The sequence below is a fragment of the Rhinolophus ferrumequinum genome, chromosome 2 (genome assembly GCF_004115265.2).
Source record: "Rhinolophus ferrumequinum isolate MPI-CBG mRhiFer1 chromosome 2, mRhiFer1_v1.p, whole genome shotgun sequence".
In the NCBI taxonomy this organism is placed as follows: domain Eukaryota; kingdom Metazoa; phylum Chordata; class Mammalia; order Chiroptera; family Rhinolophidae; genus Rhinolophus; species Rhinolophus ferrumequinum.
This window is the reverse complement of record NC_046285.1, coordinates 40,540,048-40,564,019: the sequence shown is the minus strand read 5'-3', so window position 1 is coordinate 40,564,019 and position 23,972 is coordinate 40,540,048. Positions and strand designations below refer to the sequence as shown.

The window sequence follows — 23,972 nt, the reverse complement described above, 5'->3', positions numbered from 1 at the left end:
TGGAAGATACCTTCCAGCACTAATGCGCTAACATTCTGTGAATTTGTCCTTTCTTGGGTGACCAGCCTTGGGCAGCCCGGCATTCCCTTGATGTCTGTCTGCCCTTGGTCACGATGATGTACCAACAGGGTGGCAGCCTAGGGAAGGCAGTAGAGTCGCTTAGGTTGTCTTCCCTTTTCTGGGGAGAACACTAACGTCCTTATCTCTGATGCCCAGGTAACAGGTGGAGTCTGGAATTTCAGCCGCGTATGCTGTGACGTTTTCGTCACCATGGATGTCATGATGTGTACAGCCAGCATCCTGAACCTCTGTGCCATCAGCATCGACAGGTAGGGCTGTGATTCCCCTCCCTGGCTTAGGAGAGAGGCAGCCTCGACCAGGTGGGGAAGCTGCTCTTGCTGTACCTGAGACACAGGCTTTGCATCTCAGAGCACTGGGGTCACTGACGCGTAGAGCTTGTTACTGGAACATTTTCTTTTCTCTCTTTCTTTTAAATGATGTTTTGTGGGTGAAAAGAAACCCGTGTGACAGGACAGAAATAATTCTCCAAAAGCTTTCTTAGCCTGTCCTTTCCCCCAGGTCACTAAAGAGGATTTGGGGTTTGCTTTCCTACCATCTTTGGAGGCTTTTGTGATTCCTAATTGGGAGACGGGGGACAAGGATGAAAGGTGAGCTGACTTGGGTCAGGAAGAAAATTTCCTGTTACACTCTGTTTGTGTTTTGGTAAAAGGAGGGAGGAAGGAGTGCTTTGTGTGATTTCTGGACATTTATTACATAAATATGTTCCAGAAGTAACAGACAGCATCTGATGTTACGTCTTCACCTCCACCCCCCAAACTCTTCTACTCATCCTAGTTCCTTGTCACCTGTGAGTCTCCCTGCTGTGACTATTACAGAACCTTGAACAAAGAACATTAAACCGAATTGAATGGTCCCTGCCTGAGGGTAGCCAATGTTTATACCACAAAAGCGCACCTTCAGAAGGGACTCAAGAGAATGGGAGAGAATGGGAGCCCAGTCTTGGAGGAGGGAGGGAAGAAGTGAACAAAGAGAGCTTCTAGGAGAGGCTCTGGGACAGGCCCCTCCCAGCCTCCTGGCTCCTGACCCTTCTCTCTACCCCCCTGAGCGTGTGCTTCTACACTCTACACACACATTCACGCGTGGGCTGGTAGGTGAGGCCGTGCTTGTCGTGCCCTACACTAGGGCGTGGGAACCAAATTCAGCCAGTGCTTCACCTGCCAAGCTTTGAGTCGGCCAGGAGAGGGTGCCTTTTTCTCATTTGCACAAGAGCACCATTTTGTGGGCGGCAGCCACACTTGACACTCACTTCTACTTTCACCACTTAAGACACAACCACCAAGAATAAACCCTGAATTGGCATCGGTCCCATACAGGAAAACTCCCAGAAAGCATAGCACTCACCTACCTGAAAGCTGAAGGGCCAAGCCACTTACGCCTTAGATCCCAAGGGAGAAGGACACTTCTTGGCTTGCATTTCTATATGAACAAATCTTAACCACACCTCAAATTGGAGCCTCCTCCCTAGTCTAGGAATGAAAATTGGCCTTGGAAAAGCTGTCTCCATTATCCTTCCCAGCAGTTTGCAGTACACAGCATGAAATTCTGTTCATGTCATGCCAAATGACTGGTCAATTCATTAAAAATGTAGTCATTCATGCAGACCTTTGGTCTTCACACAATGCTAGTCACCAGTCTGACAAACTTAACCAAATGGATTCAGCATTTTTTGGTCATGAAGCCCTGGTCTGTAATAACAGGGTACTAAGACATAGGAAAGAAAAGGAAGTGATGAAAGGGTTTTTGAAAGCAAGTAACCCCGTTGTCATTAGATTCTTCAGCATAGCTCTGGATGCCTAAGAATTGGATTAAGGCCGCCTTTTCTTTGCTAAAAAGCAGAGTGGGTAAGTACGAGCCCCCACCCCCTTGGCTCCTTGCCTCCACAGTGGGCCAGCCCCCTCCCACCAGACCCTGGGTCAGAACTAACTTAGGGACAGGGTGAGAAAGTGTCAGAGGAGAACAGGATGCGAACAGTGAGAATTCGAGTCCTCTGCAAGGAGCCCCGGAATAATGCCACCAAATTCATTCACTGGGGAGTTCTTTAAGTGGCTCTCAAATGGCACCCATCACACAGGCAGGCCTCCGCATCTGGGAGTCTTCACAGGAGCACAATAGGTACCAGATGAGTCACAGGCACCTTGGAGTTTTAGTTTGCATCTAAATAAGCACTTTAAAGCTGCAAAGGGCTTTCCAGTCATTTGCAAGAAGCTTTCTCCTTCAATAATTCCTTGAGGGGACACAGAACTAAAGATTTACTGAGCCCCCTGTCTGATGAAATAAAAGGTGGTGAAAAGCAGCCCTCACAGAGCTCTGAGGCTCATTAAACTCAGGCGGGAGTTAGACTCAGGCCCTCCCACCCAGCTCAGTCTCTCAAGCCCCCCACAGCCAGCTTCCTCAAGAGGCACCCTCATCAGCTCACACACACACACACACACACACACACACACACACACACACGCACACACCTCCCACCCTGGGACAGAGTTTTCCGTGGAGGTCAAATTCTAAGAGGATCCTGAGACCTCCCGTAGAGTGACAAGCCCACAAAACCCCAGTCACAGAACTGGGAGTCAGGAGGAGCACATAGATTAACTCATTTGTGCAGAAATGTTACATGCTTGCCTGGGATCCTATGCAGGTCTGGGACTAGAACCTGAGTGCCCCAGCTCCCCTGGCAGAACTGTCTGTTCCAATGTATAGACCCTTCACAGGTGGAGGTGGGGATGGAGCACCCAGGGAGAGACCTCTGGCCCGGCCGGCAGCCCAGCTCCATAGGTGCTATTTCCCTGGAGTGGACAAGGCACAGTTCCTTTGCCTTTCATGCCCTGGCTATCTCTGTGCTCATCCTAACTTGCCTGGTTCTAAAAGCAGCAACAATCGAAATAGCTGCCATTTATTGAGCATGTACTATGTGCCACGCACGAAGCGTTTTTTCTTATTGCTAACCCACACAACACCCCAGCAAGGTAGGTGTGTTATCCCTATTTTCCAAATAAAGATGCTCAGGCTAGACCGTGTAGGGAAGCTTGCCCAGGTCACACAGCTGGGTGGTGCAGGAGTAGGGATTCAGTCAGCCTCTTTCTCCTCCCGACACTGCTTTCCACTGAGGGATTTAGCCATATTCCGGGGCCCCTAGCTCTGGAGCCACACAGCTGGGCTGAAACTCTTAGCTTGACCACTTAATAACAGTGTGACCTTGGGCAAGACAATTAGCCTCCCTGGACCTCAGTTTCCTTACCTGTTTAGTGGTAACGATAGCCAAAGGATTGTTATGAGGATTAAATGAATTACTATCTTCATATAGTTGTGTGGCACATAGAAAGCCATACTCGCTTGATAAATAAATTTAATGTTCCCTGATAATCAGGAATAAAGGGAGCCGCTCATAAATTCACTGATAGCGAACAATCCCAGATCCCTTGGGCTAGCACAGTAATAATGATAATTATAACGATATTGTTTTTTAATGTTTAATAGGTACCAGGCATTGTGCTAAAAAAAACTTCACAGAGTTACTCTCATTCACTATTCATAACAGCCCTATGGAGCTGAAACGTTATCGTTACAGATAAGGAAGATGCGACGCCAAATCTTTGGCCCAGGCCACGCAGTTAAGTGGAACCACAGATTCAGACACGAGTCAGTCTCTTTCCAAGGCCCACGGACTTCACCTCTTTGCCCCCTGCCCGTGTTCCAGCCACACCAGAAAGGGCCCAGCGAGCTCGGAGCTCAAACCCCAGGGGGGAGGGCCTGGTGAGGCCCACACAGCAGCACACACGCAGCAGGCACACGTCAGGGGCGGCCCCAGGCTAGCCTCCTGTTTGCCTCCAAGCCTTGCTCTGCCTTTGCCTGCGGTCGCTCGGTTGTCTGCGATGGATTTCGAAGGAGATCAGAGTTTGAGCAGCCTGTTTGGGAATTCAGAGTCCCTGCAGTGCTCCCCGCTCTCCCGCCCGGCTTTGCCCCCCCCCGCCTCCTACAGGGCCTGGAGAGCCCCCAGGTGAGCAATGAACTTCTCACCCGGCGGAGCTGGCAGAGTTTGGGCTGCATTATGGTGCCCTCCTATGGCTAATTCCGGAACAGCCTCTATGTCTCAGCCCTGTGGCAGACTTCCTAGCGGAAAAACCCTCGAGGCAAGTTTGGGGGCCTCATTTATTCTAAATGTTTAATCATGTTTAAAAAATAATTAGAAAAAAATGTAATGTAACAGTGGCAACATTAGTCTCATGCAGTCTCATCTCTCACTTTTAACCCAAGTAGCAAGAAGTTTTGACACAGAAATTTTCCCTCATGTAGATTTGCTCAAACTTGTCTAATCATTAGATGCACTTGCTTGTCAAAAACACACATTTCCGGGTTTCACTCCGGAAGCATTTAATCAAAACATCCAGCGGTGCGGCCTGAGAATATGTATTTTAACAGGGCCCCCAGGCAAGTAATAGAATCAAGTTAACCCGGGAAACTCAGCTCTGGGAAACTCAGCTCTGGGCATCCACAGCTCTCTCTACGTAAGTACAAACCACCCTTCATACCACCGTTCCTGAGGAAGCCCTTGTCCCCACAGACCTTTGAGAGGGAGTGGGCCACCCAGGAGAGACCCTGGTCTCAGAGGTGGGAGACCTGGTTCTGCCACGACCAGCTGTGTGACCTCAGGTTCATCATGTAACCTCTCGATGTCTCTGACTCCTCCTTCATAACATGGAGCCAGTGTTACCTACACTTGCTGGCTTATTAAATTAACAGGAACCTCCAAGGAGGTGCCGAACATTAAAGCATATTTAGGAAAGTATGCGACTCTCCGTGGTGTGCTTGGAGACAGCCGGTGATGGCTACTGAATGCTGATGGGCAACATTTTAAGAAGTTTTTGAGCCAGTTCTGAAAGCTCTGTTGTAGCTTGAAATGGGCAATAGTGGGAGTAGTTATACCAAGGGAACTGACAAATGGTACAAACGAGGGCTTTTTTCACCTGGAGAGCCAGTTCTTAGCCATTTAGCAGCACACCACTGAATGTATGGGATGGTCAGGCTCTTTCACATCAAAGGACATTATGTAAATGGAAAACGTGGGCCCAACTGCAGGTATGGACAGAAGGAAGTGAGTCATACCTTTCCTTCCCAACGCTCTGCAGCTGTTTGGCCATGATAGCTGCAAGACTCAAGGCTCAGTCTTTTCTCCAAGGTGCCTCAGGGATCGCTGCTGAGGGCCTGCCCCTGGTAGGCGTATTTGACTTGAAGCCACAGCTCACTGCCCCAGGAGAGTCTAAAGTCCTGAGGACAGTGAGAGGCCTGGAGGAACGCCAGGTGCTACTTGCCCTGCTCCTTCATCGCCCAGTTAGGGGTTTAAGGGAAGACTTACAATGTGTGTGCATCAGGAGAAGGGAACCAGGTTGTCATGGGCCTGCCATAGGGTTGGTGGTGGAATCTTAATTTGACCTTGTTAAATAAGGGCCTCTATCGCTCCTCCTTGAGAAAGAAGCCACCTCTGTCACACCATGGTGCCAAGGTCAAGTCCTGCAGAGTCTGTCTCCATCTCAGCCCTCAGAGCTAACTCTCAAGCTGCTTTTTGGGGAATACAAATGTTAATGCATGAACTCTAAGGCCAGATGCACAAAAGGCAGATGATTCAGGCAAGGCTGGCACATATCGAAGGAGCCTCAGGGAACACTGTCCCAACCCCCCTCCAGCCCGGGGGCTGGCCTTCCCTTCCTCAGCCCCAAGCCTTGAGGTACACAGAGGGGCTAAGGAGGCTCCTGCTCTGAATCTGACCTCCAGGTTCCCTGGGCACTAAGAAAACAAAGAAAAATGGAAGCATATGTAGACTCAGCCGTGCATGTTAGATCTCTTGAGCTTGGCCAAGATAAGAATTATCCTCTTATGGGGAAGGAGGTCTTCGGGATCAATGAGGCAATGAAGCAATCGCTTCTTACTGCTGGCTTTGCACAAGGATCGATGGGGAATACCAAGGCTACAAGACGAGGTGAGCCATCAAGTAACTTAACTCATATTGGAGCTCTCTCTCTCCAGCCATGAGGCAAGTTCTATAAGGAGGCAAGACAACTGCATGCAGAAGAGCACGTGATTGATTGGCGTAAGAATGTTGTATGTTCAAAGCTAGAGGGCTCTCTCTCTATAAGATGAAGAAGACTGGGAAGAAGGGATAACAGATTGAACAAAGACAAGAGTCTCTTCCGTTGCTGTGGAACAAATTATCACAAGTTTAGTGGCTTCAATTATACCCAGTTTTTATCTCACAGCTTCTGTAGGTCAGAAGTCCATGCATAGTGTAGGTAGGTTCTCTGTTCAAGGTCTCACAAGGCTGAAACCAAGGTGTAGGCTGGGACGTGTTCTCATCTGGAGCTTGGGATCCTCTTTCAAGGTCATTCAGGTTGTCAGTAGAATTCAGTTCTTTGCCATTGTTGGTCTGAGGTCCCCACTTTTTGGGTGGCTGTCAACCAGGGGTTATTCTCAGCTACTATAGGTCTTTTGCCATTCTCTGCCAAATGACCTTTTCCAAAACATGACAGTTTGTGCCTTCATGACGGATAGGATTAAGTTCTTATGCTTTGAATCTCTCTGAATTAAGGAAGGGCCCGGTCCTTTCTAAGGGCTTCCTGATTAGATCAAGCCCACTGAGGATAATCTCCCTTTTGATTAACTCAATCTCTTGATTAGTAATCTAATCATAGGAAAAATATTGTATCATATTCACAAGTTCAGTCTACATTCAGTGGGAGGGCATTCTACAGGGACATCATAATGGGTAAATTTACAGGACCTGCTGTTTTATGCTAAAATGTTCTTCCCCTACTATACCTCTTACCTGGGTCCCTCTTACCCCTCTCATTTTCCTGTCCAGTCTATGCTGGTTTGCCCCTTTTTTACAGCCTCCATTATCCTCAAACATGTCACCTAACTTATTTCTATCATGATACTCTTCATTTTATATTAGAAAAAATTTTTTTGATACATCTATTCCACTCAACTCCAAGCCCCATAAGACAGGCACAATGTTCAATATGCACATCTCTATTTTTCCCATCTAGGGTCTGGCATATAGCAGGGACTCGATAAATATTGGATGAATGAAAGGTTAAATGAAGGAATGAGAAAATTATATAGAAGGGCCAAAGTGGAGTCAAAAGGCCAGAGTATTAAGTGTGGATATCTTGAGGAAAGGCAGGAAGTGGAACCAGATTGAGGGATGTGGGGAGACAGGGAAATCTATTTCAGATAACATGTGTTTGAGATGGCTGTGGAACAGTGGTTCAGGTGATAAGTCCAACAAGCTGCTGGAAATGTGTGTGAGGGGTTGCCGTAGAAAAGACAACAGCATCCAACAAAAATAAGGAACTGTGCTTTGACTATGTAAAAGCATGTGATGTAGACTGAAGGTTTGTGTTCCCCAAAATGCATATGTTGAAATCCTAACCCCCAAAATAATGGCATAAGGAGGTGGGACCTTTGAATGGCGATTAGGTCCTGGGGGCAGAGCCCTCGTGAATGGGATTAGTGCCCTTAGAAAAGAGGCCCCACCGAGCTTCCTTGCCCCTTTCACCAAGGACACAGTGAGAAGACAGCTACCCATGAACCAGGAAATGGGTCCTCACCAAACACTGAATCTGCCAGCGCCTTGATCTTGGACTTCTCAGCCTTCTGAACTGTAAAAAATAAATGGTTGCTGTTTAAACCACCCAGTCTGTGGTATTTTTCATATAGCAGCCCAAACAGACTAAGTTGGCATGAAAACCGGATTTTAAAATAGGCTTTCATTGGATATTACTCATCTCTATTTTCAAAATCTCTGCTACTTGGAATAATTGTCACTATGAGGGTTAGAATTTATATTAGGATACAAGCAGGGGCAAGCATCCACTTTGGGCACAGTTCTATCATTATCTGAAGTACTGTGAGAGAAAGTAAAGACACGCACCAGCATCCAAAGTCTTCTCGGTTCAGAGTGGTGAATCCAGAGCTCAGATATGCTGGGCCATCAGTCAGCCCCGGCGAAGAAGCTGCCTGGCAACCCAGTGCTGCTATGCTAACGTTTTTATTCTTTCTCCATTTCTCTGCTCAGCCCCCTCAGTGAGTTCTTCATCTATCTTATCTCAACCTTTCTACTATCTTCACCTTTTCTCTTTCTCCAACAAAATTATTTTTCTCTTGCCACATTTATCAACCTGATTATTTCTCCAGCAATCTCCTTCCACTTGTCTTTGGGACAGTTCACCCATCCATCCTCATCATGCCTATCTCTTCTCCTATCCTTTTACAGGTACACCGCAGTGGTCATGCCAGTTCACTACCAACATGGCACGGGACAGAGCTCCTGCCGGCGTGTGGCCCTCATGATTACAACCGTCTGGGTGCTGGCCTTTGCCGTGTCTTGCCCTCTCCTCTTCGGCTTCAACACTACAGGTAAGTGATGGCCCCACTGCCAACACCCATGGGATTCACAGCACACGTGAGTGGTTGCAAGTGGTGCTCAGCCCTGAAATCTCGGACCCCTGGCCAGTGCACTTTGTAATCAAATGAAGATGCTCTAGACTGCAAAGCTTTGACCTTTGTTGATGATAATAAAATATAAAGCAACTTTCATCAATTATTGGCACAGAGATAAAGTTCTGTCCCAGTTAATGAAAAGTCTGCCTGACACCTATTTTGAAAGAAATATCATTGTATTCATATGAAGAAATATACCAGTTAAAAAAACTAAACCATACTAATAATTCAGGTGAGATTTGCTAATGAAAACATGACAGTTCCTAATGGACTTACAATGCAAAATAATATATCATAAAAGCCCTCAAGTAGGATATAAAGTTCTAACTTTTGCTCAATAAGAATCATTTCTAACAAGAACTCATAGACACAGACAATAGTTTAGTGGTTACCAGAGGGTAAGGGGGATGGGGGGTGGGAGATGAGGGTAAGGGGGATCCAGTATATGGTGATGGAAGGAGAACTGACTCTCGGTGGTGAACACACAATGGGATTTATAGATGATGTAATATAAAATTGTACACCTGAAATCTATGTAATTTTACTAACAATTGTCACCCCAATAAATTAAAAAAAAAAGAATCATTTCTAGCATTTGGGAACTAGTATAGATTCCTAAATTATTGATGAATGTATTTCTTATATTTTAATATACAAAAATTCTGGCCATGATGGTTGACACAAGGTACATCTTCTATTGGATGGATGGATGGATGGATGGATGGATGGATGGATGGACGGACGGATGGATGAACAATGTATATATCTGAGATGTTTGGGGTTTTAAACATAAGACACCAAACCAACTTTACACCTCATATGGATCAGTGTCTTCTGTGTCTGTTCATGACCATCTTTTAGTCTCAGGAATTTCATGTGTTGAATGAAAAGTATTGTTACATATAGTAGGCTTATGGGTATTGACAATAAATACTGAGTGTTTGCTAAGAGAGAACTGACTAACTCTCATTCTGGTGTTCATTTGGATTTCTTATTTTGTCCATTATGATTGGCTCATTCAATTCCTGCTATGTTCCAGGTTTATGAATTTCTAGCATATATGTACAAGACACAGTGCTGAGTGTTTATGTGTATGCAGATATTACATGTAACACATTACATATAAATACAGGCAAATTCTGACTTATAAATAATCTTTAAAGAGTCATTTACTGGACAACGATTTAGAAATCAAAACACATTTAGGAAGAGAGACAGAGGCTCTGAGGTAAGAGCAACCTAGATTCAAATTCTAATTTTATGACTTACCAGCTCTGTCTCCTTGAACAAGATATTTAACTTTTATGAGTTAAGTTTCCTTATTGATAAATTTGAGCTAATAATACAGTGGAGCATAAACTTGAGCAAATGCAAATATATAGACTCAGTCTATATATTTAGTTAAGAAGTTTTCAGTATTTATTTTTATATATGACTGCCTACAAATAAGCCCAGCAACTAAAATTACATGTTGCGTTTGAACTCTTTATAATATATGACATATTACTGTATCATACATCTTTACTTATTACTGTTCCAGGCTGTAATCAAATCACATATATCCTTACATGTAATTCAGGGGATTTTTCAACTCTATATAAATTTTCACTTTACTCATTGACTTTAGAATCTAACCCTACATCTGATATAATTCCACTCTACCTCCTTCATAGACTTTTTTATAATTAAGTGAAGATTAAATTGGGATAACATATATAGATGTGCCAAGTACATGCCACCTGCTCAAGGTCCAGCTTGTTTCTCTGTCACATTAAAGTTTAAGTAGCCAAGTATTTGCCTGGTTAACTCAGGGAATTCCTAAAATATTATATGATGTTATTATCATCTCTGCATTACTCTTTACCGTGAATTACTTTGTTATTTTCACTGAATGACACTTTATACACACAAATATGCAGCTGCACGCGCGTGCACACACACACACACACACACACACACACACACACACACACCAAAGCAACATCTCCCAACACAACTATAAAAACTGATTTTGACACTAAAATACCAGTTTTGATACGTTAAGTATGCTTTTTGGGTTAGTCTGACAATGACGTCACCTCCTATAGCCTTGTTTCTATGTGAAAGTGCATTCTAAGTCGGAAATTATCGTCTGGGACACTCACTACCACTGCTAGACAAAAGTATTGCTTAACCCCTGGGCCAGCAGCAAATCCCCACCAGTGTCTGCTGGACTGAGTGGTTCTTCTTACTCATTCTTGGAGGCTGGCGAAGGCAGTCATTCTCTCACAGAGACACACGCCCTCGTAAGCGTTAAAACAGTCTCAAAATCTGACATTAGACAGAGTTCCCATTTTAATGACAACATCTAAAATGAAGAATGATGAGCTCATTGCAGTGTTTTTACCAGCAGTGAGATCATTGCTGTACCAGAAACAAAACTCAGAAAAATCTTTCCAAAAGGAGTTTGAAATATAGAATTAGGAAGGCAAAGCAGGCCCACGATTTAACGCGTGCCTAGTCTCCTCTCTCAATCTCTCTTCTCTCTCTTATCTTTAAGTTTACTAACAAGACTATCATAAGCCCTCCACTTATTCATATATTATGTCAAAGTGTCAGGTCCATCGTAAGATCCCAATAGATAAGTAGCTAATTGTTGCTATTGTTATTATTATTATTATTATGTATTAGGAAAGGTTGGTATGTCTCAAAATATAACTATGCACCTGCTCCAAGGAAAATCTAAACAGTGGTAGTTCTGCTAGTGGTCATAGAGGACATCAGTTGTCTCATCCGAGAACTCAGTTCTGGGCATTAGTGAGCGGAACTCCAGGCAGGGAAACCCAGCGTCCCTCTCTGCCTCAGTCTGACCTTCACAGTACAGCGTCATTATCTTGATAGATACAGGTTCCTCCAGCACCTCTTCCATCTATAAGGAAGTTCCCAAGTTCATTCAAAAGCCCAGTATAAATGACTTCTCTCAGCCATTTTTTTTCTACTCCCGCTGTGAAAAAGCAGAGGAGAGAAGGGCAAGATACTGCCAATAGCACGTGATATTGGAAGGAAATGAACTTTCACTAAGAAGTACAACACAGAAGAACTTTCTGGCAGGGTTCTTCTTTTAATGAAATGGGCTGCCACACAGGATTGTGAACTGTCAAGAGAACACAAGGTGTGAAAAATTGGACTTCACTTTCTTTCAACTTGGGAGTTGCTCTTATTGTCTGAGGAAAGGTCAACATGCATTTCTGGATGCACACATAAGGCGGGATCTTGGGTCACAGCGAGTTCCAAGGCCGTGGGGCCTGGCTGACCCGGGCTGTCCTGGCTCTCAGCAGAGGCCCAGCAATCTAGCCAAATATCACACCGTCACCAGCCCCTACCAGCGGTGGAGCCCAGCGCGTTGGTGCTAGAGGAAACCCTAAAGATCCCTGGATGAGCAGTCTTTTCATTTCACGGATAATAAAAATAACTAGTAGTTAAATTTCTGCTGGATCAGACAGCTATTGGGCTATAAAAAATTCTAGAGTGAATTAGCCATAGCTGGTAACAAGGGTTTAGGAAATCTTCAAGGGAGAAAAAACTCAAAGCTAAGAAAATCCTGTCAGCTGGCTTAATTTTCCTTTGAAACAAGGAAATGGAGGAGTGCTATTTACTTGATGTTAGCAATAGAACACCTCACCTGGCTTTCAGAACACTGGAGGGGAGAGGAGGCCAGGGAAGCTTGGTTGAGAGGCACAAATTTAAAAACAAATCAGATTCATCAGGATCTCCTGTCTTTGCAAACAATTTGAAGACAAATCCTTCCATGAGCTTGAAGTCCATGAATCTCTGAAGCCAACCTACTTCTGGCCTTGCTGTTTCTGTCACTGTGGGACTCGAGCTCCGAGGCTGGCCCACAGAAGTCTCTTAGGTGCCTTAGTGGAGCTACTGAGTGTTTTTATCACCCAGCACAGAGCCTCGGCTATAGTAGGTGCTCCATAAAATGGTGTTGAATCAATGGATGAATTCTCCTCATCCCCCTTTCCTCCTTAAATGTAGAGATTAGTTGGGATAAACATCTTACTCTCAGACAACGAGGAGTGACGCCTTGGCCCTCCCCAGTATCCTCCAGCCAGTGACTGTTAATATGTTTATGGAAAACGCTCATTTGTCCACTTTGCTCAGTCATTCATCATTCATGTATCCATTCAATAACTATTGTGCTGACAGCACAGCACTGTTTCAGTTAAATAATCGAGATAAAGTGGGAAACCTCAGTCCCTAGGGGGCCTCACGGCCCTCACCTCCTCGAGACACAGCAGAGAGAAGCTTCCAGAATTGCTGGTGTGTGGTGCTTCGCTCTGTCCTGCACACAAGGTCAGAACTGCCGGGGGCTGGAGCAGGCCCCACTCACCGGCCACTTGCCTCCTATATCACTCTGCCTGCAACTTCTGGGAGAGGCTACCAAACTCCACCTGAGCACAGGCAGCAGTTTCTCAGCTAGGGAGGAGCAGGATGACAATACAGGTTTATTGATTATATATGAGGGCCTTCATTGACAGCAATCCTAAAATAGCTCTGGGCTCTCTCTTTACTCTCTGTTTCTCATACATATGCTTTCAATATTTTTACCGGAAAAATAAATATTTGCACATAATAAAACATAAGGCTCCACGGGATACATATACATACTTATACGTAGGTTTCCCTTTTACCCTATATTGCTAATTCCTACATCCCCTCCCTAGAAGCAAGCACTAATATTCTTCAAAGCTAATGCTTGAAACAAGTATATACACACACACATGCATATACATATGCACATGCGTGGGTGTTTGTGTGTGTGTGTGTGTGTGTGTGTGTATCCATTTTTACACAACCCACTTTTGCACCTGGCTTTTTAAAAGTACTAGTTAATACATAAAATTTAGAGGTCAGCCTTCCAGAGCCCAGAGGCGGGTCGAGAAGGGTAGAAGGCATATCTGGAGGGACACATGGGGAATATGTGGCACACCAAGGATGGCAACAAGATGAGTAGTGGGGAGGTAGCCCTGGCCCACTTCTCACTAGCAAGACATGCTGCGGCGCCTCTGTTTATAGGAGGCATTTCAATCAGGGTCAGACACTGATGACGGGGAAGCTGATTGCAGGCGAGGGGTTGATCACTGCCCACATGGCTTCTTAAAGACTCCGAGGCCACCGCTGCCACCCTGTCCTCACCTCCAACTGCATCACCCTCAGCAGAAGATGCCAATTTGGTGCCCAGTTCTCTAAGTTTTATGAGCCATTTCCTAAAGAATACTACTGACAGGCTTTGGTGAGATGACATTAATTTCACCTGAATTTTACTTCCTCCTCAAGAGAATCCGAGAATTTGGGAGTAGCTCATGAATATTCTGATGGCAGTGTCATCATTAAAACACCTCACTGAGCACACTCTTCTGTTTTTGTTTTGTTTTGTTTTAGTCCTTGGCTGTTTCTCCCTTCCCTCCCCCACAAATATTGTTCCCTATAAGTCTCTCTCCAAATTTCCATTCCGAAGGATACCTTCCTTTTAAGTTCAAAAAGCTCAGAGGAGGTAAAAATCAAATAACAACAGTAAAGAATAAATAATAATAGCTGCCATTTAGTCTCATGAATTCTAATAACCACTACCTGAAACAATAGTTTTACCTTTCTTTTATAGATAATGAAACTGAGGCTTGGCATAGTTAAGCAATTCATGTGCCCAAGGTCACACAGTTAATAAATGGCAGGCCTGGGTCTCACAGTGTGGGCTGCCTGGCCTCTGCTACCTCAGAAGAAACAGGAAGCAGAATCAGGCACCCATGTGGTCACTGCCCTCTCCCCACCAGCTCACACCTGAGGCTATATGTTCTGAGGCCAGATTTTGGATTGGAGAATCCCTAACCGGTATGAAGATTGGCCAACTTGGTGCCCAGTTCTACTGGGTGTCATCTACTCAACAGCGATTGTTGACAGTGCTGGAGAAAGTGCGAATGTGCCATGTCCCAATGGTAGAGGGAGGTAGAGAGTCAAAATCACAGAAAGCACATTGGTTTGCGGGTGTCAGAGTGGCTGGAGGAGATGTATCCAGGCCCTGCCCCTTTCAAGCTGTGTGATACTGGGCCATGTACTGAACCTCTCAAAGCCTCCCTTCATCTGCTCATCTGAGAATAGAGTCAGTAATGGCACCTGTGTCACATAATGTTGCCATGAATACGTAAGATAAAGGGTATAAAGCCCTTGGCTTATCACCCGGAAGATACCAGTTTGCTTCCCTTTTCTCTTCCAAGAGGGACAAATAATTTCTAGGCCCTCTCCTGGCCATTGGAGGAATCTCAACATCTGCTAGGGAAGATGACAAAACGACAAGGCCCTCCCAAGGAGGAATGGCAGGAGCATTTCAGGACATAAAGCAATTCACAGTGTCCAGGCTGACAATATCCTTACTGGCCCTCTTCCCATCTCAACCCTGACCAGGCTGGAATTCCCTGACAAATCAAACACCTGTCTCATATTCAGTCACCACCTGCCCCATACCACAGATTCAGAATTGGAGACATGGCATTCTCGGCAGAGAGGCTTCCTCTGTTCACAGCACTCAACCATCCCTATAGGCCTCCACTGCAGCAGGCCCTATCCTGGGGGCTGCATCCCTCCTGAGAGCGCCTGCCCTGTTGCTCGGTGACACGCCCCAGCCTCGCAGGCTGCATTCCTCTGTGACTCTTAGCACAGCATATGGAAAGGATCATCCGTGTGTCTGGATGGTGAGCGCCGGCAAGGGTGCATATGCTGTCGTGCCTCTTTGCAGCCCCAGTGTCTGCCGGGTAATCATTGGTAAATTTTCTTTTTAAGTGAACTGTGAGCAACACAAAAAATGAGTTACGCCTCCCACCCTCAGCGAGCTGACCGCGCAGTTGTCTGAGCCTGCATCCCTCCCCACCCTCACACCTTCACAATTAGGACGCGTGTGCTAAGCACACAAAACAGGCAAAAGTAAAGGGCTGTGAGGCACAAAGGAAATGCGTTGTTTCTGACTGAGAAACTCAAGCAAGCCTCCATGGATGAGGAACATGTGAACTGGGACGTGATGAAGGGGTCGGCGGGACTGGGCACCCTCGCTTCCCAAAGCTCCGTGTGTAGGAGACAGTGGAGACGCCACCCATGATTTGGGGCCCTATTTTGTGCTCCCCACTGAGGTCTCATACTTGGCAAACGGCTGTGCTTTCTCCTTTTCCCTCACAAGGAGACCCCAGCGTCTGCTCCATCTCCAACCCTGATTTTGTCATCTACTCTTCAGTGGTGTCCTTCTATCTGCCCTTTGGAGTGACTGTCCTCGTCTATGCCAGGATCTACGTGGTGCTGAGACAGAGGAGGCGGAAACGAATCCTCACTCGACAGAATAGTCAGTGCATCAGTGTGCGGCCCGGCTTCCCACAACAAGTAAGCACTCTGGGGGGGCAAAGGGGAGACAACACCCGACCCCACGGCCCCCCAGCCTGGTGTCCAGCAGTGCATGCTTTCGCCTGTACTGCCACATTGGAGACACCCATGTGACACCCACCTTCTAATCTGCTGGTATTGGCTCTGCTTTAGAGGTAGGAAATCCTAGCCAAAAAGCAGTAGTCTTTTGCATTGGATAGTCTTCCTTAGATCACACCCTTCAAAGTCTTTCATTGCCCCCCAGTGGCCGGCAGTTCAGATGCCACACAGGTTGTAAAGTTTTAGTGTGGCAGTTGTACCATGTACTGCCAGGAGGTTCCCAAGACTGAATTTTTGGCCAGATCACTTATTCCAAGAATCCCTGGGGTTCATCAAAATCTCTTTTCCTTACTAGATCTGTGCTTATATCAAGGCATTTAGGAGTTGGTGGAATGGGATGCTGATGATACATTTTATTGGGTCTTTTTTTTTTTAAATTACAGTTTACGTTCAATATTATATTAGTTTTGTGTCTATTTAGGCTCTGTAGAGGAAGGTTGTTGCCTCAGGACTGATCTTCCAATTTCTTGGGCTTTAAATTCTGCTTATTCCATTGCTCAGGATCATAGGAGTTTCCCCATAATGTACTTGAAGCGTGAACGGATGACTACCAACTACTTGCAATCTTCTAGGGAGGGGACAGCAGAAATATTATACAGCCTCCGCCTTCATGGAGTTTAGAATCTGGACAAGCAAATAAAGCACACCTCCACCCAAAGCTAATGAACAGCCCCAAACTGAATGGGGTGTTTGCCAAATGTGAGGTGAAGACACTTGAACATCCAAATATTAAAGGCCTTTGAGGTTATGAGAAGAAAGAGATCAATATGCTCAAGATAGGGCTTCATAGACAAAGTAAGAACTGAACTGATCTTAAAAGCAGGTCCCATGTGTAAATCAGCCTGAGTGAGGGTCAGAGTCAAAGTGGAAGTCCCGAGGCTTGGGTAAAACAAGAATATTGGTTCTCATGAAATAAAAAGTAGGATCAGAGGCTGAGGATATGAACATATTGTATTTAAAGCATCGTCATCTATGGCTCACCTCCGTAGAGCTTAACCCACAATTATTTCTCCTTCAACCCACTCTAGTCTTCCTGCCTTCGGCTGCACCCCATTCGTCAGTTTTCAATAAGGGCCAGATTTCCATCAGATGCCACAGGGAAAATGGTAAGTAAGCCGTGTCTCTCATGTAGAAAAGAATAAGAGAACTTTCCTCAAGATGCTGGCTTGACTTGATTCCCCTCCACCCCAAAATGGAATCTAACCTCAACCCCACACTTGTATCTATAATATAGAACAGATCTGAGATCCTGCCTGATTGACGTTTCAAAATAGGAGTCATCAAATGGTATTCAGAAAGCATATGACTATTGGGCGAGATCGCAATGACTGCAGCCAAAGACTCTTGGATGTGGTGTGAGGATGCCATCCAGGGCCACCTGCATTAGAGGAAAAAGGGCATTAATGAAACATACATGGCAGAGCCAAGAAAAGCAGAGAAGGGAGGCTAATGTGAAACTTTCAAGTGCCCTATCTGCCATTGAATATGAGGAAAAGCAAGACAATTTCATGGTCACCCTGATCCTCTCCTTCCAATTCAAGCCAGCCCTGCCTCCCCAAGCAAGCCGAGTATATACTGGAGCCTGCAGGTGTTAAATATAAGACCAGTATTCCTCTCTCTGAACCCCCTAGCCAAGTAAATATTAGGAACAAAGCTTCAGAACCCCATACTGATAAAGTTCTGAGCCTTGTCCAATCTCTGTACAGTTAATTTACCATTTTTTATACAAGTCTGGTGTAGCAGTTAGAGATGCTTGTAAGTGATAAAAAAAAAATACGTGTGTGTGATTGTGTGTGTGTGTGTGTGTGTGTGTGTGTGTGTGGTTTAAAGTTGCCTATAGCAGATCCAAGGTCTGAGGAAGCTCCAACACCAAAAGGAGAAAAAGTGGTGACTACTAAGGAGTTACTAGAGAACCAAGAGCCTGGCATTGCCAGGAGGGTGGAGAAATAGGTTCTGTCCTGCCATGTGGGAGTACAGAGTTCTGCCGGACAGACGCAAAAGAATCCAGTGTTTTTTCATGTTAGTCATGGAGGTAGGATGAGGATGTGCAGATCTGAAAATTATACACACCAATGTGTAACCTTGGAAGAATCACTTTCTTTCTATAGGACTGAATTTTCACACCTGTAAAATGGAGACAAGGTGCACTAGATCAGTTCTCATGTCTGAGATTTCATAAGTACTCTCAAGAATTTGTCCCCAGTCCTCTAGTTTCAGAAATAATGCATTAGAAGTTAAGTATTGACACTTCTAGAAGATCACTAGATGCCAGCATAATCATAAACATAATCATGCTCATTCAGATAAAATACAATTGTTTACATTAATAAGTAGAAAAGCCCATCAGAGTAAAAGTCAAAAATTTTTTTAATATATTATGTTAGAATCCATATGGATACCTCTGTGGAGCAGTTTAAAAATGCTATATCATCTTGAAGGCCCCTTGCACTAATTCATTCAACAATACTTTTGAGTGTGTACAATGTACTCGTATCATATATCTGAAAAATTGTGATTCCTTGAACCAAGGAGAGAGTAGTGAGGGTTCTTGGTTGCTGACACTGACTAACTTATATAGAAAAAGGAATTTACTGGAAGGATATTGAGTAGCTCAGATTCAGTGAGAATGCTGAAGAACAGCTTTAGGAGATGCGGTTCAGCCTGAGGAAGAATCTGTTTAGAAGACCAAACACTGGACAGTGACCGCCTTCATTGCTAGATGAATTCTGGTCTCCCTACTTCATGAACTCCAATTCAAGGTCTTAGGTGAGAATCTCCCCTTGCCTGGGCTGGGCCATGTGCCAGAGTTCTAGAAGCCCAGTGGGGACATGGGGGAGAGTGACCATCTGCCTGCTACTCCAGATTCACACAGTGTCTGATTCTTCAAACATGGAAAGAAGTTAAGATGTTGAGCACACACACATATCCCCCCAAATACCAGAAATATCCACATATCTTCAGTTTTCTACTCTGAGTCTACTCATCCCAAACTCATTTTTCCCAATTTCTTTTCTGTTTTATAAATGAGGCGTAGGACATTTACTTAACTTGCCCAAGGATACGTCTACTAAGCAGAAAAGCTGAGATGAAAATCCTGGGTTTTCCTTTTTTTTTTTTTAACTTTTTATTGTGGAAAATTTCAAAAATAAAAAAGTAGAAAGACAAATATAACAAACCCTTCAGTAGCCATCAGTCACCTTCACTAATTATCCACGCATGGCCAATTTTGTTTCATCTACATTCCCACCTACATTCAAGATCATACAAGATCCCAATGGATTGTTATGAAGCAAATCCCAAACATCGTAGTATTTCAACCAAAATTATTTCTGTAAGACTCTCTAAAGGATATGAACTCTTTTATAAAGCATATAAGCACAGTACCACATCAAACTAAATAAATTATTAATTTCCCTATATTTCCTAATATCATTAAATATCCAATGTGCAAATTTTCTCAATTATGTTATAAGTTTTTTACAGTTAGTTTATTTGAATCAAAATTCAAATCAAGGCCCATATTTTGCAACTGGTAAGTGTTGTTGTTGTTGTTGTTGTCATAGCAATTTATTTGTTAACAAATAAATTTGTTTGTTAAATTGTCTTAAAGAGTTTTCCACATTCCAGATTTTGCCACTTGTATCCCAGTGGTGTCATTTAACATAGTCCTCTGTATATCCAAGCCATTCTAACTCAGAAAGGCCAGGCTATAATCCTATGCTACCCTCCTCAAGGGATTATGTGATTCTCAAATGTTGGATATGTGAAAGGTGCTTTTTAGTGTAAAGTCGGAAGTAGATGTCATTTACCTTAACTTTCCATGGTTCCCCCACTGTCCGATGCACCCTCTGCGGGTTTCACACAATGATGTTTTCCTCTTCCTTCTTTGCATTCTCTTTCCCTTTCAGGAACATTCAGACGATAAACAATATCCCCAGAAATGTCAGGACCCGCTCTTGTCACACCTGCAGCCCCTCTCTCCTGGCCAGGCACACCTGGAGCTGAGGCGTTACTATAGCATCTGCCAAGATACTGCCTTTGGGCCACCAGGCTTCCAAGAAGGGGAAGGAGAGTTGAAAAAGGAGGGGAGGACTCAGAACTCCCTCAGCCCCACCATGGCACCGAGGCTCAGCTTAGAGGTTCGAAAACTCAGTAATGGCAGATTGTCGACATCCCTGAAGCTGGGGCCCTTCCAACCTCGGGGAGTGCTACTTCGGGAGAAGAAGGCAACCCAGATGCTGGCCATCGTGCTCGGTGAGTTTGGGTTGGGTTGGGTTGGGTTGGGTTGGGTTGGGTTGGGTTGGGATGGGTTGGATTAAATTGGGTTAGGTTGAGTTTGATGCAGCTGGCAGAGGGTTAAGGTAACCACATTTGACAGAAATTGGAAATCCAATGACTGCAACATTTATAAATGTTTATAATACAATTGAAAAGGGTTTGTGAATAAACTGGTGGAAATCACAAGACCTAGACTGAAAAAAGTATGAAATAAGAAAGTTAAAAAGTTACCTAAATGAGCCATGTTTATCTGTCATGTTTGTTGTCTAAAATGTGGAGTTATAATGAATAAATCAAATAATAAATAAGACAATGATTAAATAAAAGTGTCTGGCACATCTTGGATATTTAATAAATGCTTACTAGTCTAAAATATTAAGTGAAAAAACAGCAATGCAAAAAAACTATTGTCATGTGATATGGTAACATCTAGATTATTTTAAATACAGAGAAAAAAACCCTGAAAATTAATTCACCAAGCTGTCAAAAGTGATTATCTTTGAGTGGTGGGTGGTTATTTTTCTTCTTTCTACTTTTTTGTATTTACCAAGTTTTCATAATGTATAAAACTCAGAGCTAGATTTTTAGTAGAAAAATATAACATGTATTTAAATAAAGAAAAATATTAAGTCGCAGGTACCATATAGAGTTAGTGAAGGCAGCAGGAACTATGCCAATTGTGTCTTAGGGTCTTCTTCCCTGTTAGCACCGAGGATCATGTCTTGATAGCTAGACGTTAAGTAAATATTTTATTTAAATTGAGAAGTAGAAAAGACTAGTAAAGAACTCTCTAAAGATCAAACTAGAAAATTCATTTAGGAACAAAGACCTACGATGAATTAAAGACGTTAGCATTTTGATGTTTTCTCATCAAAAAAAAAGTGGCTAATCACACCTACTTCATAGGGTTGGTTTAAAAATTAAATGGGTATGTAAAATGTCCAGCATAGTAGCTGGCATAAAGGAAACAAGCGTGAGTCATTTTCATGTTATAACAAAACGAGTGAGCAAAGCCCTCACCCAGTTTTTCTCTTCCTTTGCAACGTAGGGACCTTCATTGTCTGCTGGCTGCCCTTCTTTTTGACCCACGTTCTCAATACCCACTGCCCAGCATGCCACGTGTCCCCAGAGCTCTACAGAGCGACCACGTGGCTGGGCTATGTGAACAGTGCCCTCAACCCCGTGATCTATACCACCTTCAATGTTGAGTTCCGCAAAGCCTTCCTCAAGATACTGTCTTGCTGAAGGAGAGAAGAGAACACTCCCTGTGCCCACCTTTATCTGCCAGGCCACTGGGCCACTGTCCAGGACTTGCTTAGAAAGACTGCCGGGTCCTCTGGCATGTGGTAGGAAGAAGATTCCTGGAACCAAGATGTCCCTGAGTGGCTGGGGTAACCAACTGCTTCCTCCAAAACAGAATGTTCTACCTCCCCAGCTAAACTCTGACTTTATCCTGGCAATCTTCAAGTGGTTGGGGGTACCCTGAATGATAAGCAATAATTCAGAAAGATGCCGATAAAACATGACTCTACACACACACAAAATTGTCATCGGAGGCATGATTCATTACAGTGAAGGAAAAACGAACAGATCTCATAATTCTCAACTTGCCAGGGGTCCTTGAAATCTCAGCCAGTAAACCATCTTACAGAACGGCCCATCTCTCTTCCTTCAAACCTCTAATCAACTGTCAAGCTAACCTTGCACTTTTGTGGACCCACTCCCTTTTGGTCATTCCTTTCATTCACTGTGTCCTGAAATATAATGGCAAGGCCGGTGCTTCTGCCTCTCCATAGAATCTGATTGGCTACATTCCATGATGCCTCACCCTGAAGGAGATAATTGTCCCACATTGGGACCTGGGCTTCATTTCAAACTTTGCTACCCCTGTATTTTAGCTCTAGCTGAGAAAGCCCTTGATTCCATCCCCTAACTCTCAGAGTCGCAACTCCAGAGTAATTCAAGATGCGGATGTTAACTGAAAACGGAACAATTCCCACTGTAGCATCAGTGTTGACCCGTGTGGTTCAGAACACGCCTTCAATGAGCTTTTCATAACACTGTAAGGTTTTCCTACCCAGGCATCTCCATCTCCTGCTTAACAGAGACCCAATACTTTCAGACCTTGAAACTTATTGAGTATTTAGTGTCTGCAAAGTGCCGTCACCTCCCAAGGTCTGGATATACTCATATGACAATGAATAAGACAGATCCTGCCCTCAAGGAGGTTACCACCTGCTGCTGTGTTTGCCCATTTCCTTGTCGAAGGCTGGTAGGGACTCAGCCAAAGGATCTCAGAACTGAGGGTACCAGGCAAGGTAGCTCCCCAAAGCCATCACATGGACAGCCCTAGTGCAGATCCTAAACATCACCACTCCAACAACTGAGATGAAAGGTATACAGAAGTAACGTGTAAATGTCATGCAAAATTGCATTTAGAAGAAACCTGAATAATCTCACCATTTACCTTTTCACCTACAGAAGCTATTTCATATTGATTCCAGAATCAAGGTACAATTTATGGATACTTTATGAAACGTTGTCATCCTGAACTTCAATAAATTTACTGTTAAGAGCTGTTAGTGCATAGGCATGACAGATACCTGCTACAATGCTGTTAAAACTAAAAGTGCTTAAGAATTACAAGGAATCTAAGGCTTTCCTTGCCCCATCTTTATTCCTCTAACCCTTAAGAATATAGAAGAAAATATATACCCTCAGTGAGGTAGTTACCTTTACTCCTGAATGCTTTGTATGCACCATTTAAAAAATGTTATTGTCTATCACAATATTTATAATTTTAACTCAGTGGAAAATTCTGTCTGTCCACTAGTTCTTCTACCTTGTACCAACTAGTTCAATAGGTTTATGGCACAAGCAGAACTGGGGGCTGAGACAATTAAATATCTGAAGAAGTAAAAGTACGTGACATGATACCTAGTTTTTTCCATGTAAAATCAATGGCAAATAGGTAGGACAACTGCAAACAGGTCAAAGATCATAGAATTCCATGTCAAAATCTGAGTTCTAGGATAGGAACATAAATAGCATCAGTATTAATATGTTTGTGAATACAGAAGCAAGCATTCTGTATTCTTTCTTTACATCAAGTCATTCAACCCTAATGATAACCTTAGGAAGATAAACTCTGTTTGTAGATGAGGAAACTGAGGCAGTGGGCGGGTACGAAATTTGTCCCAGGTCACACGCAGTAAGTGGCAGAGCTGGGATTCAAATGTACTTCTTCTCTATGACTCCCAAGTCCAGGCAAATAACCACTATGGCACACTGTCTCCCAACAGAAAGGCAAAGGGGTGAGGAGAAAAAAACGGGAAGAAAAAGATGAAACAAAGATCCCCTGGGAAAGCCTGACCCTACATGGCCCCCCTCCACCCCAGGCTTTCCTAAGAACCCTGTCCAAGGCATTATTCTCCCTCTCCTGCCATGTTCAATTTCTGAAATGGTCACATGGGAAATACATAATCTACTTTTACAGAATCATGAAACAGTCCTTAGAGAGTGTTTGGTTTTACCCACTCTTTCATTTACAGAAAAGGAAACCGAGGCCCATAACTGTCGTCTCACGTTGGTTAATGACAGACAAGCATTCAAAT

General features: G+C 44.1%; 1 protein-coding gene across 2 annotated transcripts in view; it reads left to right on the top strand.

The window, feature by feature from the left end:
• Window positions 1-22,069, top strand: part of DRD3 (dopamine receptor D3) — a 39,072-nt gene extending 17,003 nt beyond the window's left edge. Inside the window, exons 3-8 of one of the 2 annotated variants that reach the window (XM_033134202.1) lie at window positions 217-329; window positions 8,348-8,490; window positions 15,785-15,981; window positions 20,052-20,187; window positions 20,287-20,334; window positions 21,407-22,069. In XM_033134202.1, coding sequence (XP_032990093.1) covers window positions 217-329; window positions 8,348-8,490; window positions 15,785-15,981; window positions 20,052-20,187; window positions 20,287-20,334; window positions 21,407-21,603 — 834 coding nt within the window. In that variant the 3' untranslated portion in view covers window positions 21,604-22,069. Of the gene's footprint in view, window positions 1-216; window positions 330-8,347; window positions 8,491-15,784; window positions 15,982-20,051; window positions 20,335-21,406 lie in introns of both variants that reach the window. The other variant, XM_033134192.1, reaches the window with a different exon arrangement.
• Window positions 22,070-23,972: the final 1,903 nt, after the last annotated feature.